Source organism: Verruconis gallopava (assembly GCF_000836295.1).
Source record: "Verruconis gallopava strain CBS 43764 unplaced genomic scaffold supercont1.32, whole genome shotgun sequence".
Classification (NCBI taxonomy): domain Eukaryota; kingdom Fungi; phylum Ascomycota; class Dothideomycetes; order Venturiales; family Sympoventuriaceae; genus Verruconis; species Verruconis gallopava.
The window spans coordinates 87,846-103,240 of NW_015622168.1; the positions used below are offsets into that span (position 1 = coordinate 87,846).

General features: G+C 49.9%; 5 protein-coding genes across 6 annotated transcripts; 3 read left to right on the forward strand and 2 right to left on the reverse strand.

Annotated features, from left to right (window-relative positions):
- Nucleotides 1-168: 168 nt before the first annotated feature.
- On the reverse strand, nucleotides 169-2,624 carry PV09_07713 (uncharacterized protein). The gene is made up of 3 exons (XM_016361518.1): nucleotides 2,520-2,624; nucleotides 1,663-2,448; nucleotides 169-1,612 (listed from the first exon to the last, which is right to left on the reverse strand). Exons 1-3 carry the CDS (start codon nucleotides 2,568-2,570, stop codon nucleotides 1,073-1,075), a joined length of 1,377 nt encoding a protein of 458 aa, XP_016210597.1. The 5' UTR covers nucleotides 2,571-2,624; the 3' UTR covers nucleotides 169-1,072.
- A 1,026-nt stretch (nucleotides 2,625-3,650) lies between these two features.
- Nucleotides 3,651-4,958, reverse strand: PV09_07714 (uncharacterized protein). The gene has a single exon (XM_016361519.1). It carries the CDS (start codon nucleotides 4,926-4,928, stop codon nucleotides 4,065-4,067), a length of 864 nt encoding a protein of 287 aa, XP_016210598.1. The 5' UTR covers nucleotides 4,929-4,958; the 3' UTR covers nucleotides 3,651-4,064.
- A 1,085-nt stretch (nucleotides 4,959-6,043) lies between these two features.
- Nucleotides 6,044-7,421, forward strand: PV09_07715 (uncharacterized protein). Its single transcript, XM_016361520.1, has one exon. It carries the CDS (start codon nucleotides 6,751-6,753, stop codon nucleotides 7,282-7,284), a length of 534 nt encoding a protein of 177 aa, XP_016210599.1. The 5' UTR covers nucleotides 6,044-6,750; the 3' UTR covers nucleotides 7,285-7,421.
- A 1,768-nt stretch (nucleotides 7,422-9,189) lies between these two features.
- Nucleotides 9,190-13,415, forward strand: PV09_07716 (uncharacterized protein). Its single transcript, XM_016361521.1, has 2 exons — nucleotides 9,190-12,883; nucleotides 12,932-13,415. Exon 1 carries the CDS (start codon nucleotides 9,393-9,395, stop codon nucleotides 12,249-12,251), a length of 2,859 nt encoding a protein of 952 aa, XP_016210600.1. The 5' UTR covers nucleotides 9,190-9,392; the 3' UTR covers nucleotides 12,252-12,883; nucleotides 12,932-13,415.
- On the forward strand, nucleotides 13,393-15,307 carry PV09_07717. Of its 2 annotated transcripts, XM_016361522.1 has the most exons (3): nucleotides 13,393-13,736; nucleotides 13,800-13,926; nucleotides 13,980-15,307. In XM_016361522.1, exons 1-3 carry the CDS (start codon nucleotides 13,422-13,424, stop codon nucleotides 15,125-15,127), a joined length of 1,590 nt encoding a protein of 529 aa, XP_016210601.1. In that variant the 5' UTR covers nucleotides 13,393-13,421; the 3' UTR covers nucleotides 15,128-15,307. The 2 variants fall into 2 exon arrangements, with proteins under 2 accessions (XP_016210601.1, XP_016210602.1); XM_016361523.1 differs by having other exon boundaries at nucleotides 13,393-13,926.
- Nucleotides 15,308-15,395: the final 88 nt, after the last annotated feature.

The following is a 15,395-nucleotide window of genomic DNA, read 5'->3' on the forward strand; positions in this document are numbered from 1 at the left end:
TTTCCTCCCGCCTCATCTTCGGTTCGCTCCTTTTACCTCCAAACATGACCATGCTCATCCTTGTTGTGCCGAGTATCAGTCGCATAAGCAATGCGAACTGTCCAGGGTGGAGGGTTCAAACATCACCTCGCCATCGGCAAACAGCGGATGCGCGCTCTTACAGGGCGGGTGCTTCCTTCTCGTCGACCGAATTTCTTCAGGCCCCGTGTAAGCAAAACTCGCTTTGAACGTTCTGCAGGGGAAGCGGGACAGACTCGGTCCAACCCTCCTTCCTTATTCTCTGCACAGGACAGAGCTTTGACGGTTTCGTTCGTAATAGGCCAGAAAGTCGGATCCTGCCTGGCTCCTAGCAATGCGCGGGTCTGCGACGTCGGTACAAGGTTGCGTCGAGACAACACGGCGCGGGGACTTTTGGGAAACGGCCACATGGGCGCGCACGTTTCCTGGCGAGGTTGACCGGTGCATTCGCAAAGTCTGGAAGGGAGGGGGCGATGGACTGGTGCAAGGGCGGCGTTTTGAACACGCCGAGTGGAAGGTCGACGTGGAGTTGGGACGCCGACGATGGCGAGCTCTCGGCACCTTGTGGGCGAGTGGGAGAAGCGCTGAGGGAGTGGATCAAAAACTGGACGTTGGCTTCTGCCGGGAGTTGGAACGCAGAGACCCCTTTGCAGGTGGCAACCATCGTCGCCAGCGAAGACAGCAGCTCGTCGAAAGTTCAAGCTCTTCTATTTCTCTCCGCGATGCAAGTAATTTGTTGGAGCGCTACATGGCAGCGTGTCGAAAGCTACTTCGAAAGCCTAGAATAGATAGGAATCGACACGAGGAAAACGGAAGGTCGAGACTAGCGTCGCGTCCGAAGGGGTTCGACGACGGTTCTTTTTTCATTTCTTTCTCTTCTGGAAAATTTAAGCACAGCAAGTGAAACTACGCACTGACTGTGGCGGTCTCTGCGCGTATCTCGACCAAAGTTGTAGTAGTCATGTCTCTGGTCACTCGCTCAAACGATATCGCGAGCTATAGGCTCCCATATCTATTCCGAGATGCTCGTAAACATGTGTCCCGCGAGCATCGTCTAAAGAAAGAAGACCTTTTGCACTTCCTCCCACTTGTACTCCGTATCCCGATATATGGGGTCTTTGACCCATCCTTCCCGTGTTCCTAGTTTCTCGCTCAGCCTTTCCAGACGTTCGCGCCCGTAAACGTGGCCGTTAGGCAGCATCACGGGGTCGTGTTCTACATGGCTCTTCCCGTGGTGTGCAAAAGGCAGGTGCTTGCTCAGCTTGTTCAACTCCGTGCTGCAGATCGGGCATACGCTCGATGATAGGTTCATCGCCTCGGCGCCACCATTCGAACCATTCACTACGCCATCCATGGAGTCGAAGTCGTCTCTCAGAGGTGGTGAAAGCGCACCAGAGGGGAGATGCGAAGGTGAGCTGTTGAGGCCCGACGTGGGCGATATGTATTTTGAATGGCAAGCCGGGGTTTTTAAAGCGGAGAGACCTGCTGTAAGGGCCATGTGTAGAAGCGGAGACTGAGGGAGTTGGTACATGGAGTGGTGGGTTTCGAGGAAAAGAGACGAGAGGTATGACCAGCGCGTAGGCGAGTATAGTTTCTAAGGCTGCGTTAGTGTCTACTCGATGATTGCGTGGGGTGTGAATTTACATTGTATGGGTCATCAATGTCCATGTTTTGGGTCTCGATATCCTCAGCCGGCGGGATGGCAAGAAGCATTGCAGCTCGTGTCTTCCACGACCACTCGGGGTGGCTGCTAAGATACTTCTTCGCATGTGTCGTGGCCTCGTTGAACTTCTTAAGATCGCCAGTGCGATGCCCCGTTCTCGCGAGCTCAACGTACTGCTGTAGCCGCAGTTCGTACTCCAGCGTGTTGCTTCCCATCTTCTTCAACGTGCCTTTGTTCTCGTTGCACCATGCCAACGCCGCGTCGACTCTTCTCTCTATTCGAAGGCTTTGCTCCACCTTGCGGCACTGTTCAAAAGCGTCACAGTCCACGAGATCTTCGATGTTTTTCTCTCGCGCAAGCGCCTTCGCCGACTCTGTGTAGCCCATCCGCAGCAGGTAGTCAATCAGTAACCGATCCAGCCGGATCCTGCTCCATTCTTCGTATTTGACGTCTGCGAGGCTTGGGATCTTGTACAAATCCTCGAGGTGCTGCACTCGCGCAGCGGACTGTCTATACAGCTGCTCCGTAGAGCTATTAAGCGCCGAAAGTTTCCGCTTGAGCGTCTGGAGCCGGTTTATGGCTTGGTCGAGCGATGCAGTCGCCTTCGACGCGGCGTCTTCCTGGCTCACGGCAGACGCTTGCGCTGTCGCTTTTGTACCTGCAGATATAATCTCTGTCACCTTATCTTGAGCGCTTTTTATCTGTATTTGAGCGGTCTTGAGATTGTGTCGGGAGAGCTCAGTAGGCAGTCGAAGGAGGGGCTGATCCTATTGCAACCAAGGACGGACAGTCAGTACAAAGACGGCCATGACTTGTGTTTTTTTTTTCTTGAACTTACAAGGAGCAAGTGTTTCTCATGATCAAGTTTGATAGATTCATACTCTGTCATGGCGGCAAATAGTGCGGAGGCAAGTGCTCATGGATTGACGGGTGTAGAGCTTCGAGGCACTGATGTAGAAGGCGTTCGGTCTACCCTGTCGGGAACATGTCATCACCATATTCGGACCGATTTGGTTAAAGACAATTCTGATTTCAAGACTCATCATCCGATAGATTTCTCCCCAGTAACTCTGAATTATCTATCCTCAGATTTTTCTTTTTTTTTCATTTTCTTCCGAGATAAATTTCTGCGCAAAGATGTTGATATACGGTGAACCGCATGTCTGACTCCAACTTTAGTGGAATCTATCCAGCTGAAAAACCATGAAGCGCGACCATCAAGCCATGCTTCAATAAGAGCACTATAAACTTCAGATGTCATGGCATCTTGCAAGCTTTTAGTGCTTCGAATAAAACGCTAAGAATTGTAGGGTACGGAATCATCTGGTTGTTGCTTATATGTGGTACATGTTCACATCGGTCGTAATCAGATATTTCGAGTGAAATCCATCATCAATGCTACGCTCTTGGAAATTGTACTGTTGTCAGATTTAGATTATTTTTAGAGAATACAAAGTATTGAATTTTGTGCTCGCTGTAGAACGTAATAAAAGAATGCGCGGAAGTGGGTGATACGATCATCATAATAGTGAAAATGAGCAAGGCTATTTCCTAGAGATTGAATAAAGCATTTGTAGATGCAGATACAACAAAAGGGTTTGTTCAGCATGGCTTGCAAACTCGTCAACTGCAGTCTGACCTGTTGAGGGCCTTCATTCCCTACAAGATTGATATCCACGAGCTTCCAGCTATCGCAGCTCGGCACAACCTTTTGGCATTGGTATCAAAGAATCCCAATTTGACCATGACTCGATGGCGAAGGCATCTTTTGGATACACACAGGTTGCTGAGATTTCGAATCCGCTGATTAGACGTCCGTCCTATCAATCACAGTCTGAGCCTGACCGACATCAAGTACACCCAAGGTCATGTACTTTGCAAGATTTTTGGTGCCAAATCCGCTAGACTGCGACTATGGCTTTTGTGTGCAACTTGTGACTTTAAATAGTATAATTGACAAAGACTTCGTCTCAATAGTCCATAACAACTACTAACACAGGGGCGCAGTTTCCTATCAAATAGCGTTCGCAGTCCTGGAAACGAAGCCATAGCAGCCGCACATCATGAATCAAACAAAAGCGAGGAAGACTTTCAGTTCGAAGCCAGTAGTACAGTCTAGGGTTGCTGAAGAAGAGAAAATCGATGCTACATATACTGGCTTTAGTAAGTACCTGTTGGAAGATTTGTACTATGGGTCTTGTATGTAAGTAGATCAGCATTTATATGTTTTTAGTTGAAAAGATTTTGTGCGGTCAAGAGGAAGCACACAATAGTGACGTGAAATGTCCGAATGTCTCATGAATTGGAGATGATTAGTACACCATGGAAACTTGAAAAGCCTGGCTGGATAGAAGTCGTATTCTAGTACTGATTTCGTTTCGTATTATTCATCACTATCGTCTTCGCTGTCGGCGCTCGTACCTTTTCGTTTCTTCCCCTGGCTGGACGAAGTAGCTCCCTGACCTTCTTTCAGTCCGAATTCGTACGTCCTTGCCGGCCGCTCTTCACCCTTCCATGCCGTGTCGCTGACGTCTCCACTTTTGCTCTTAACTACGCCGATAGTTCGTGCATGTTTGTACAAGGGATACACCTCGCGTTCAAATTTCCAGCTTCGGAGAACAACCAGGCCAGCGTGTCGCGCCAGGTCTCGTACGTTCCACAACGTGTATGGCTCCGACTCGAAGAGCGTGACGAGGATAGTACCGTCCGGTGATTTCAGAAGCGGTATGCTGGACTGGAAAAAAGCGGACAACAAAGCCTGGTTTGCACGAACTTGCCGGTTTACATCGGTAGAGATTCCACCAGTGTGTGGAAAATTAAAAATGATTATGTCGAATGGCCCTTGCTTCCTCACGTCTTTATTTGAAGAGAGCTTCGTTGCATCTACACCATGTAGAACCACCTGGTCTTCATCTTTAATCTGTTGTACTGCATCCTTGGCATGGGGATACTTTTCAAGCAGAGTAGCGGACGAATCGTACGTCGTGGCCGTCAGAGAAGCACATCCATGGTCATGAAGCAGTGATAGAGTGAATGATAAATCGCCCTCACCAACCAAAAGAATGTTATCGAATACATCGAACGGCACTATAGAAGCTCGTCTTTGTTGGTGTTCCTTCCGCTTCGGAGTTGTGATGGTCTTCTGTGTTGGTTTTGCTTTCAGATCGGTATTTCCTGATCGCCACCTGTCATGGGTTTTGGAATGTAGACCGCTGTTGTTCAGCTTTTGCTTCTTGACTTTTGGCATGGCACGTAGATCAATTGTTGTACATCCGCTAGAGCAGAGCGCTCGGGAGGCCGCTCTGAATTTTGGGACTGCTTGCCTAATTGGGGTTGAGCGGTATCGGATATGATCTCGTGATTATGACAGTAGAGTCTCAATTTGACTTCATTTCTAGTCCATTTCATCATTATTGAGATGAATCCAAAGACAATTCCTGGGTTTAAATTTACAGCATGTCAATTGTTTAGCAAGAGTGCATACTGAGGGATTCCACTCCGATGGCCTAGCTTGAGCTGCAACACATCGAGCCCTAATGCTCCCAGCAAATCGAGAATGATTTTATGTCTTTTCTTGCGCTAATAGAATCAATTCGAACCATATTAGTTAGGTGGAGCAGTGGTAAAGGCGTCTGCCAGGTAATCCTTACGCTCTTCTAATGCTCATGGAAGTTCTGGCTTTGACCGTGAATTATTGACGGTCTTGTTCTCTTGCGAGCTGCGCAAAGCAGAAAACGAGGAGGTTCTCTTCAATTTCAGCGGATAAAGGAGCGTGGAATCCGCAGTAGTGACCAGATGTTTTATCGATCACACTCCGTCCCGCAACTCACGGATAACCAACGTTAATGGCGCTGAACAACGGGAAGCCGAGGCTAGGCCTGTACAGATATGTCCTCATCACGATCTCACTACTTCAGACATAGCACCAGTCAGCCTTGCTTTCGCTGATTCTATGGGTGCTTCAGCATCTTGGCCGGTGCAATGAACCCCTGCTCCTCTGAACAGGTGTTGGAAGCATATTTTGTAAACTAAAGGGATGCCACTTGGGGGGTCTTCGTGCTACTCCAAAATTCTGCTTACATGTTACTATTCATGTCTTATCGAATACCAATCACTGATCGCATCAACACAAAATTACCGAGGGAGGATGCTTCAGGATGCTAATGTGACCATGCGATGGTACCTGATGGTTTGGCAATTGGCCTCTTCCGAGATTTCTGGTCCCAATCCTGCCAGAATCTGCTAAAATCGTGTATCTATTGCAGATATATTAGTGGTTGGCGATGGCATCATTGCTGCACACAACTGAAAAGCTTCGGATATGCCAAACGTGGTCTCCATGGCTCCAGGAGCTAGACGTCTAAGCACTTGCTTAACCCTTGACGATCACAAGCTCCTCCTTTCGAGCTTGCGAAACTGAATTGACAAGTGCAGGGGACAGCGATGAATGTCCAGTTTTGGTTGGACAGCGGTGCACCCGAAAGTTCTCTCCTCAAAGATAAAAGTATGGCGTTGCACACTGAATTCTCATTTTGGAGAGCTGCCATTGATAGCGATGGATTTATCGGCTCATATCATCAAGTTGTATCCGAACGAAGGGATTAACCACGGAATGGACGACACGTCAAATCATATCCGGCCAATTGCGGAGCTATAGAGACTCACACGAAACCATTCTGCATCGATGCAAGGCACGCTATCACTTTGTGTACTTGATCACGCAATTGGAGCATGACGTGCTTGAGGGTTGCGAGCACGTATCCGGGGTGCCAACCCTGGAACACGTGAATCTTGGCCTTGCTGTGTTAAACCCCTCGACAATGGCAAATAAAACCAAAATAAGCCGTCATTATTTCAGATCCGTTCATCCATTATGAGAGGGTGCCTAGATTCGAAGAATATCGTTTTGCTCAATATCCGGTGGCTTTTTCCCCCACGTAGTGTCGTTGCTCAGAGTCTCCACGGGCTCTTTCTTTGAGCTGGAATAGCATTGCAACAGCCACAATCACGACGAGAGGGAGCCATCTTTCTGTCGGGCTGATGATCCCATCCCCACGCTACTTCTAGGTATGGAGAATCAAGGATTCCCACCGACATCCTATCCTAACGGTCATTCGCCCAACTTCCCCGCGAATTCATCTGTGAAACATCATGACCCCTTTGCCTCGGGCACACAGTTCTTCAATACCGAGTTTGTGCCCATATCACCGTCAGAGACACAAGAGCCAGATTCAGCAATAGCTGCGCATCTACTCGCTGTTGAAGAAGAAAAGCGACGTCGAAACACAGCGGCGAGTGCGCGCTTCCGCCAGAAGAAAAAAGAACGAGAGCAGGCCCTTGAAAAGACAGCAATGGAGATGACGGAGAAAGTACGAGGCCTCGAACAGAAAGTTGGTCAGCTAGAATTGGAGAACAAGTGGTTGCGGGGCCTTATTGTTGAGCGCAGGAGGAAGATGAGTAGCATGATGGAGGATGATGCAGGCGAGGGAAGCGGCTCTTCGAGGAAGAGTGGAGACGGCAAGAAGTCTAGGAAAAAAGGAAGCACAGACGTAGAGACGGAGAAAAGCCTGCATAAGGGGAACGACGGTGTCGAGGATGAGTAAAGCCAGTTTTGTATGCTTCTGCGGACGACGAGATGGACTTGGCAGGCATTATGCAATCAACAAGCACGGTCTCAACTTGCCTCAGCATGTACAAAATGCTGAGCTCTCTGTTGTGGCTCTACTCAGGATAACTCGACGACTTGCTCCTATAAAGGTGCAGTCAAATCTTTACCGTTTTGTAAGACTTTAGCGTGTGACGTGGTTATGAGGGAGAATGGATAAAGACAATGAAACACAGAATAGATCGAGAGCAAGAACGAAAGTTCCGTCATGGAATCATGCCTTCTGCTGAATTTATGTAAATCCGGCTTCAGTCATATGTTCACGAACACGTTTCACCGTTTCCGCCGCCGAGAGAGAGCGAGGGTTTTCCAACGTAACTGTCAGCTAGGTGTATTCGTTCCTTGAGAGGATAAAAACATACGCCTGGAAGTCAAGTATAGCCACGAGGACAAGTCCGTTATCAGACGACGATAGCCGAACAATAAAGCGAAGATCTGCAGTGTTGGTACGAGCACGTCGAGGTTAAGAACTTGATTGTTGGGAGCTTGATTGTTGGATCGGACGGCGTGGTGATTGTTCCTATCGATAACAGGCCTTGTGATCGTACAAGGAGAGACGGGGTGGGACACGTTAAATGGCTAAAATTATCATCATGAAGCCGAGCCCCGCTAATTGAAATCCGACGCGGTGACTTTTGCGGATGCGTCGGAAGAAATGTGGATTCCTTTGTCTAGTAGTGTTCAAATCCGTTCGGCAATAGTTAATAAGTACGAGGCTATCAAGACCGCGCATACCGAAGGGAGGTTTACTTGTATGAGCTGAGGATGTAGTCGCATGGCAAAAGTGAAAGGAGGCGAGATGTGGCGCTGTGGCGTAACGCGCTGGTGCCACACTATTCTTGACCAGCAGACGAACAAGTGTGTGCGTTCACATCAAATCCCTCCTGCGCTGGCCCACTCTTGGGCGTTCTCTTCACGAAGTTTCCTCCAAGTCTGGGCGCAGCAGCGTGCATTATGCCTTGCATTTTTCTGGTTGTGTGAGTGACCCAAGCGCACGTTGCCGTTTCAATGCACAAAAGGAAAGAGAAGTATGAAGTCCATTTGAGACAGTAACGATTGCTTCTGTCCTTTGTTATTACTGCGTGCGCACGCGCTCCCCATCAACAACGCGCTATCGATACTTTTTTGCCTAAATTTCTTGGTCATCGCGTGCACAATGCTGCGCGAACTTGTGGCGTCCGTCTCGACGCCATCAAGTGATCGTGAGCCGCTCGGACCCAAATCTTCAGGTCCGGATGAAAGTCAGGGGCATTTTGCCGTAGATTCGACCCGCCCAATCAACGATTCCCTACCTGGTTCCGTTGTCGTCGGTATGCCGAATATGCTTCTGGCCACGCCGTCCGTGAACGGGGCAAATGTGGATGAATATCCAGTACGGGGCTCTCAGTGCGACCAGGCATCTTTGTATCGGCTGCGAGGTCCCGTACAGTAAGGGCACTTCGCTCTCCTATTCAATAGCATCGCGCACTCCTACGGTAGCAGCGCACGATCTGGCGGCTAGTCAGTACGTCCAGGCGCTTGCTTGGGTGCGGAAGCTAAGACTTCTGTTTTAAAATGGGGGGACATGGGGGTGTGCGCTGGAGGATGAACACTTTTAGCAAACATACCATCCAGCATCCCCGTTCGGGCTGGCCTTGAGCTGAAAGCTCTTTGTCATTGGTTCCTATTCTGTCGCAATGGGTATGGCTGGCTCCAAACTTTCATGCTGGTTGGAAGCCGTGGCTCCGCTTGCTGAAATCAGACAATGGACGCCACGCGAGCGGTCTTCCCTGTTCAGGGCAGAAGATGGCATTTGAGCTGTTCGGCCGCTTGAGGCAAAGGAGTAGGTATAATTCTCTTGGCTGCTGCTCTCGCTTTTTTATGAAGCTGGGACAACCTTAACCATTCTTCGCCCAACTCCGTTCCTTCGTTGTCTGCAACTGACCCAAGTCAATCGTTCTGATCGCCAAGATCATATCACGCCTTTCCGGCCCTTCGTGGCCATACACTCGTTTTAATCGCTTTTCTAGTCTCTCGTTAAGTTATATGTTCGTTGCATAATCCATAATGTTTCAAAAATCAGCCTCCTTTCTCGCCCTTGTGCTTGGCGTCTTAAACCTGTATACAGTTTCCGCAGCTGTTACTACGGCTCTTGCCCCTATCCCGATTTCGAGAGAAGGATGGCTAGTGACCACGGATAGCTTTCAGCCTGGCAACCCGGCCACCAATGCCATAGATGATAACGCGGCCACGTTTTGGCATACCGCGTACAACCCGGATGCTCCGCTGCCCCACTGGATCCTCGTGGACATGAGAAATCAGTATGTCGTCAATGGGTTCTCATACACGCCTCGTCAGGATGGTAATTCGAATGGTAACATCGGTACCCACACGATCGAGTACAGCTTGGATGGTAACACTTGGACGACCGCGGCAACGGGCACATGGGCGAATGATCCAAGCGTGAAGACTACTTTGTTCACGCCGGTCATTGCAAGGTATATGCGTTTGACTGCTACCACTGAAGCCTCCAACACTGGAAAACAGTGGTCAAGCGCTGCCGAAATCAACGTACTCACCAACCCTCATGCAGCTGTTGCGCGTGCCAATTGGAAGGTCACCGCCGACAGTCAAGAGACGAGCGTGCAATCCTGGCCGGCATCTGCAGCGATCGATGGCAGCCCCAATACTTTCTGGCACAGCCAGTGGGTGAATGCTCAGCCGCCTCTGCCTCATTACTTCACGATCGACCAGGGGACGCCGGTAAATGTCGGTGGTCTTTCCTATGTCCCTCGCCCAGCTTCAAGTGGTCCCAACGGCCGCATTGGCAGCTATCAAGTGCAGAAGAGTGATGACGGCAACACATGGACTACGATCGCAACTGGCACATGGGCGGACACTATGACCCAAAAATTTGTCGAATGGACGCCAATTACTGCACGATATTTCAGATTGGTTGCGCTCACCGAAGCTGGAAACCGTGGTCCCTGGACAAGCGCCGCTGAGATCAACCTTCTGGACGGTTCAAACAACTTGGCCAACTTCATCGTTACTGTGGACAGCCAGGAAACTGCGGCCGTCAACAACAGTGCTGTCCTTGCGTTGGACGGCGATCCTACCACCTTTTGGCACACTGAATGGAGTCAATCACAACCAGGATTTCCACATACGTTCCAAATCGATATGCAGGCAACTCTCCCCGTCAAGGCCTTGCAATATTTGCCACGCCAAGATGGCAACTTCAACGGCAACATCGGTCAGTACAGGATTGATCTCAGCAGTGACGGAAATACTTGGACGACTGTATCGACAGGTCAATTTGCCGACAACTCACAGGCCAAACTGGTCCAATTCCAGGAAACCACGTGCAGATATGTCCGCTTGACTGCTCTTAGCGAAGCTGGTAACCGTGGCCCATGGTCTAGTGCCGCTGAAATCCTAGTCTCCTTCGATGCTACTTACGTCGCGCCGAACCCGAAAACTTATGGCCAATGGGGAATGACAATTGACTTTCCCGTTGTCCCTGTCGCCGCTGCTGTGACATATGACACTGGTGGAGTTTTGGCCTGGGCTGCCTGGAATCCTCTTGGCAACGGCTGGGAAAACACCGTTGGCGGCGTGACAGTTACGGCTTTGTACAACCCTTCAACCGGAATCGTTTCAAAGGCCGCTGTTAGCAACACTCAACATGACATGTTTTGTCCCGGTATCAACATGGATCACAACGGCCAAATCGTCGTTACTGGCGGCAATGACGCACCTCGCACTTCCATCTACCAGACTCCCAACGCAGTATGGTTTGCCGCCCCTAATATGCAGCAGCCTCGTGGCTACCAGGCTGCTACGACGCTTTCCAACGGTTGGACCTTTACCATTGGTGGCTCGTGGTCTGGTGGTATCTACAAGAAGAACGGAGAATACTACAATCCAGCCACCAACACCTGGACCATGTTGAATGGTGCTGATGTCACACCCATGTTGACTGCCGATACCGCCGGACTTTTCCGTCAAGACAACCACGCTTGGCTTTTCGCATGGAAGAACCAGGCAGTCTTTCAAGCCGGTCCATCGAAGGCCATGAACTGGTACACGACGACCGGCAACGGCGGTGTGACTTCTGCAGGTACTCGAAGTGATGCCACGGATCAGATGTGTGGCTTTGCAACCATGTATGACGCTGTAAACGGCAAAGTCTTGGCTGCTGGTGGTTCTCCCAACTACTCCGGCAGCATGGCTGTCAACAATGCGTACATCATTACTATCCCCGGTACAGTTGGTGCCCAGGCTCAGGTACAAAAGGTGGCTCCAATGTCCTTCAAGCGTATTTTCGCCAATGGTGTCGCTCTCCCCAACGGACAAGTTTTCGTCGTCGGCGGCCAGGACTTTGGTTCGCCATTCAACGATGATTCATCTATCATGTACCCAGAGCTGTACACGCCATCAACCAACACGTGGACAACCATGGGAGCTATGGCTGTTCCCCGCAACTACCACAGTATTGCTTTGCTCATGCCTGATGCGACCGTCATGGTTGGTGGTGGTGGTCTTTGCGACGGCTGTGATTACAATCACTATGATGGCCAGATCTGGCAGCCACCTTATCTGTTCGACAACAATGGCAACCCTGCAGTCCGTCCGGTTATCAAATCTGTTTCCGCAACGACGATCAAGGTCGGGAAGGCCATGAGCTTCACCGCCGATAGCGTCATCACCTCCATCGCGCTCGTCCGTCTAGGCTCTGCTACCCACACAGTCAATACCGATCAGCGTCGTATCCCCATCACACCAGCATTTACAGGCGTGACGTCCTACTCGTTTACGATCCCGAGTGATCCCGGTATTGCCCTTCCAGGTTATTGGATGCTGTTTGCCATGAACTCGGCGGGCGTGCCCAGCTTGTCCAAGACGATCAAGATTACGTTGTAATTGACGACCAGCAATCATTAATCAGAAAGAAAGTAATTCAGCTCATTCGCTTCTCATTGCTAAATTATAATATTTAATGCTGGCCTGCGCTACACTAGAATGCTTGGCCATTTGGAAAAACTTTTTGCATCGTTGACAGCGAATATCGAAAGAAAATAGTGATGCTGGCCTTGAAACATGAGATTTGGCATGCAGAACGCGGTAACGAACATTGGACTGTAGATGCTCAGGGGAATTTCTTGGGCGTGGCTGTAAGTGTGCATGTACTTAGTCGAAATAGCGGCGGTTAGCTCACTGCCAAAGCCGCCGTCTAAATCCTCATCTTTTGCACTAGATGAAATGACCATTTCCCAAGCCCTATGAGGATACGCGTCGTAGCTGCCGCGAGGCGTTTTCGATAGTTACGGCCCGAAAAATGCGCTTTGATTTCGCGTACGCATATTCCCGAAGTGCCAAGGCGGGCTGTGCGAAGTCCCGCTCATGTTGGCTTTATTGTGCGTACACCTCAAGACCTTCAGCTCTTTGCCGTCCTGCAGCATGGCACTATTTTCTAGCTCGTTCATGAGAAGCGAAGGCCACATTTCTGTAGACTCGAGCTTCACGTCTTATTTCGCAGCAAAATTGTACGAGAGGTGAGAAGGTTAATGCTTTCAGGCTACTAGTACTCTGACAACTTCAAGAGCAGTCATTCGATCGTTTCGTAGGAGGTATAAGATCTATCAAAATGCGACCCGTTTCGAGTATTTTCTTTGTGCTACCCCTAAGATCAAGGCTGTCCGAACAGCGGAACCTATGAACGAAGGAGTCTTTGCTCATCTTAACAGTACCAATCTACAAAGTCTTCATTCCGTAGCATGGTCTAGCAGCTGCCATTGTCCACATAAGAAAGCATTGAATTGAACTTTGATTCTGCTGATATGAAAAGCAGTTGAGAATTGTGCGAGATGACATTAAAGTTCTGCGCAAATTTTATCGGGATCACACCAGCGCACTAATTTTGACCTGGGATACGGGATCGGAAAGCAATCTCTTGACCTTGATACCAGGCGGGTTCGAGAAAGAGATCGAGGGTGGATGATCGACCAAGAGCCGAAGAGGGTCGTCATGAGGACGGGAGGATATGAACTTTGTGATGTGGACCGGCCAATCATAGGTCAGCATCAGAGCATAATGCTTTCCCCTCAGTCTAATCGCCGCCGACATCGTTCTCGCATCATTGTTCTTAGACCAATCTGCCCATCTCTTTCATACTGTTCTGCCACGATGGATGACGCAGCTGGACCGCGTCGTTTCTCCGTCAGCAGCGCTCTGGTTCCAAAACTCATTGACGACGGACCTGGTCGAAAACTGAGCCACGCGACGGTCTTCTCAGAGACGGAGCCGCTGCTAGCGCACGGCATTGTCGAAGACACCACGACAATTGGCCATGAGTCAAAACTGTTGTTCAAATACAGCTTGCCGTTGACGTTGACGTACTTGCTGCAAGTATGCTTTTTTATTTTTCCAAGAATGAAATTGGAGAAGAGGATCAGAAACTCATGTTAATAGTATTCATTCAGTCTTGTGACCGTTTTCGTGGTAGGCCATATAGGCACAGATGAGCTTGGAGCAGTGTCGCTAGCGACCATGACGGCAAGCATAACGGGCTATGCTGTCTACGAAGGACTGACCACAAGTAATTTCATGTGCCGTTTTCTGGATTTTGGACATGTTGCTCACTTTGTATAGGTCTCGACACGCTGTGTGCCCAGGCTTACGGCTCTGGACGCAAAGAACTCGTGGGACTCCACCTTCAGCGCATGACATGCCTACTGTTCCTGGTCACCGTCCCCGTTGGAGTAGTCTGGATCTGCTCAGGCTGGCTTTTAGCTCATCTCGTTCCGGAGCAAGATCTGGCGTACCTGGCCGGAGGCTACCTAAGAATTCTTCTCGCCGGAACGCCAGGATATTTTCTCTTCGAGGCGGGAAAACGGTTTACTCAGGCACAGGGCTTGTTCGGTGCCAGTTTGGTTGTCCTGCTAATTTGCACGCCCATCAACGTTTTGCTCAATTATGTTTTCGTCTTCGTGCTTCGCTTAGGCCTTAGTGGTGCCGCACTTGCGGTGGTAGTCAGCAACACACTCCTGCCCATCTGTCTCTTCCTATACGTCCGGTTCATAGTGCCGTCCAGTCTCGAATGTTGGGGTGGGTTCACCAAGCAAGCATTCCGCAACTGGGGCCCTATGGTCAAGCTCGCCCTTCCAGGCATCATCATGGTCGAGGCCGAGTGGCTTGCATTCGACATTCTGACGTTTTCGTCAAGCTACATATCCACAGCAGATCTGGCCGCTCAATCAGTAGTTATGACAATCTGCGTCGTCATGTTCCACATCCCGTTCTCAGTGTCTGTGGCTGTCAGCACGCGACTAGGCAACTTGATTGGCTCTGGAGCGCTCTCAGCAGCGAAGTTGGCGACAAAGACGTATGCTATTATTTTCGTGGTTATGGGACTGATTGATGGGACAATCATGGCAACAGCACGCACTAAGCTGCCTCAAGCATTCAGTTCCGACCCGGAAGTAGTACGCCTTGCTGCGGCTGTCATGCCCGTCTTAGCAGCATTCCAGCTTTTCGATGCTACGACCGCGCTAGTGAACGGCCTGCTGCGAGGCTTAGGTAGGCAATCCGTTGGTGGATATGCCAATCTGTTTGTGTACTACATCATCGCTGTCCCGCTGGCTTTGTTTCTGTGCTTTGGGCCCCCAAAGCTAGATTTGGCCGGGTTGTGGACAGGTTGTGTTGTGGGAAGCGCACTTATCACAGTCAGTGAAGGCTCGTACATCATATTCTTTGATTGGAGCAAAGCTGTCGAAGATGCAAGGTCGAGGAGTGATTGAGGTACACGGCATGGACCAGCGGGAACGACAGATGGAGAGAGGCGATCATAAAAGGACTCGATGAGGTGCGTCCTATACACGCAAGTCTCATGGTTTGAGTGGAAGCAAACGACGTGCAGGAAGAAGGGGTGTAGAAACGACTCTGGTAGCTACATTGAAGTCCCATTGCAAGTTGACCTCCATCATCACATTGGCAAGCCTCTTGTATACTTGAACCTTCTGCCTGTGAGTTGTCCCTGTTGTCGGCCCTGACATATGCCCTACATTT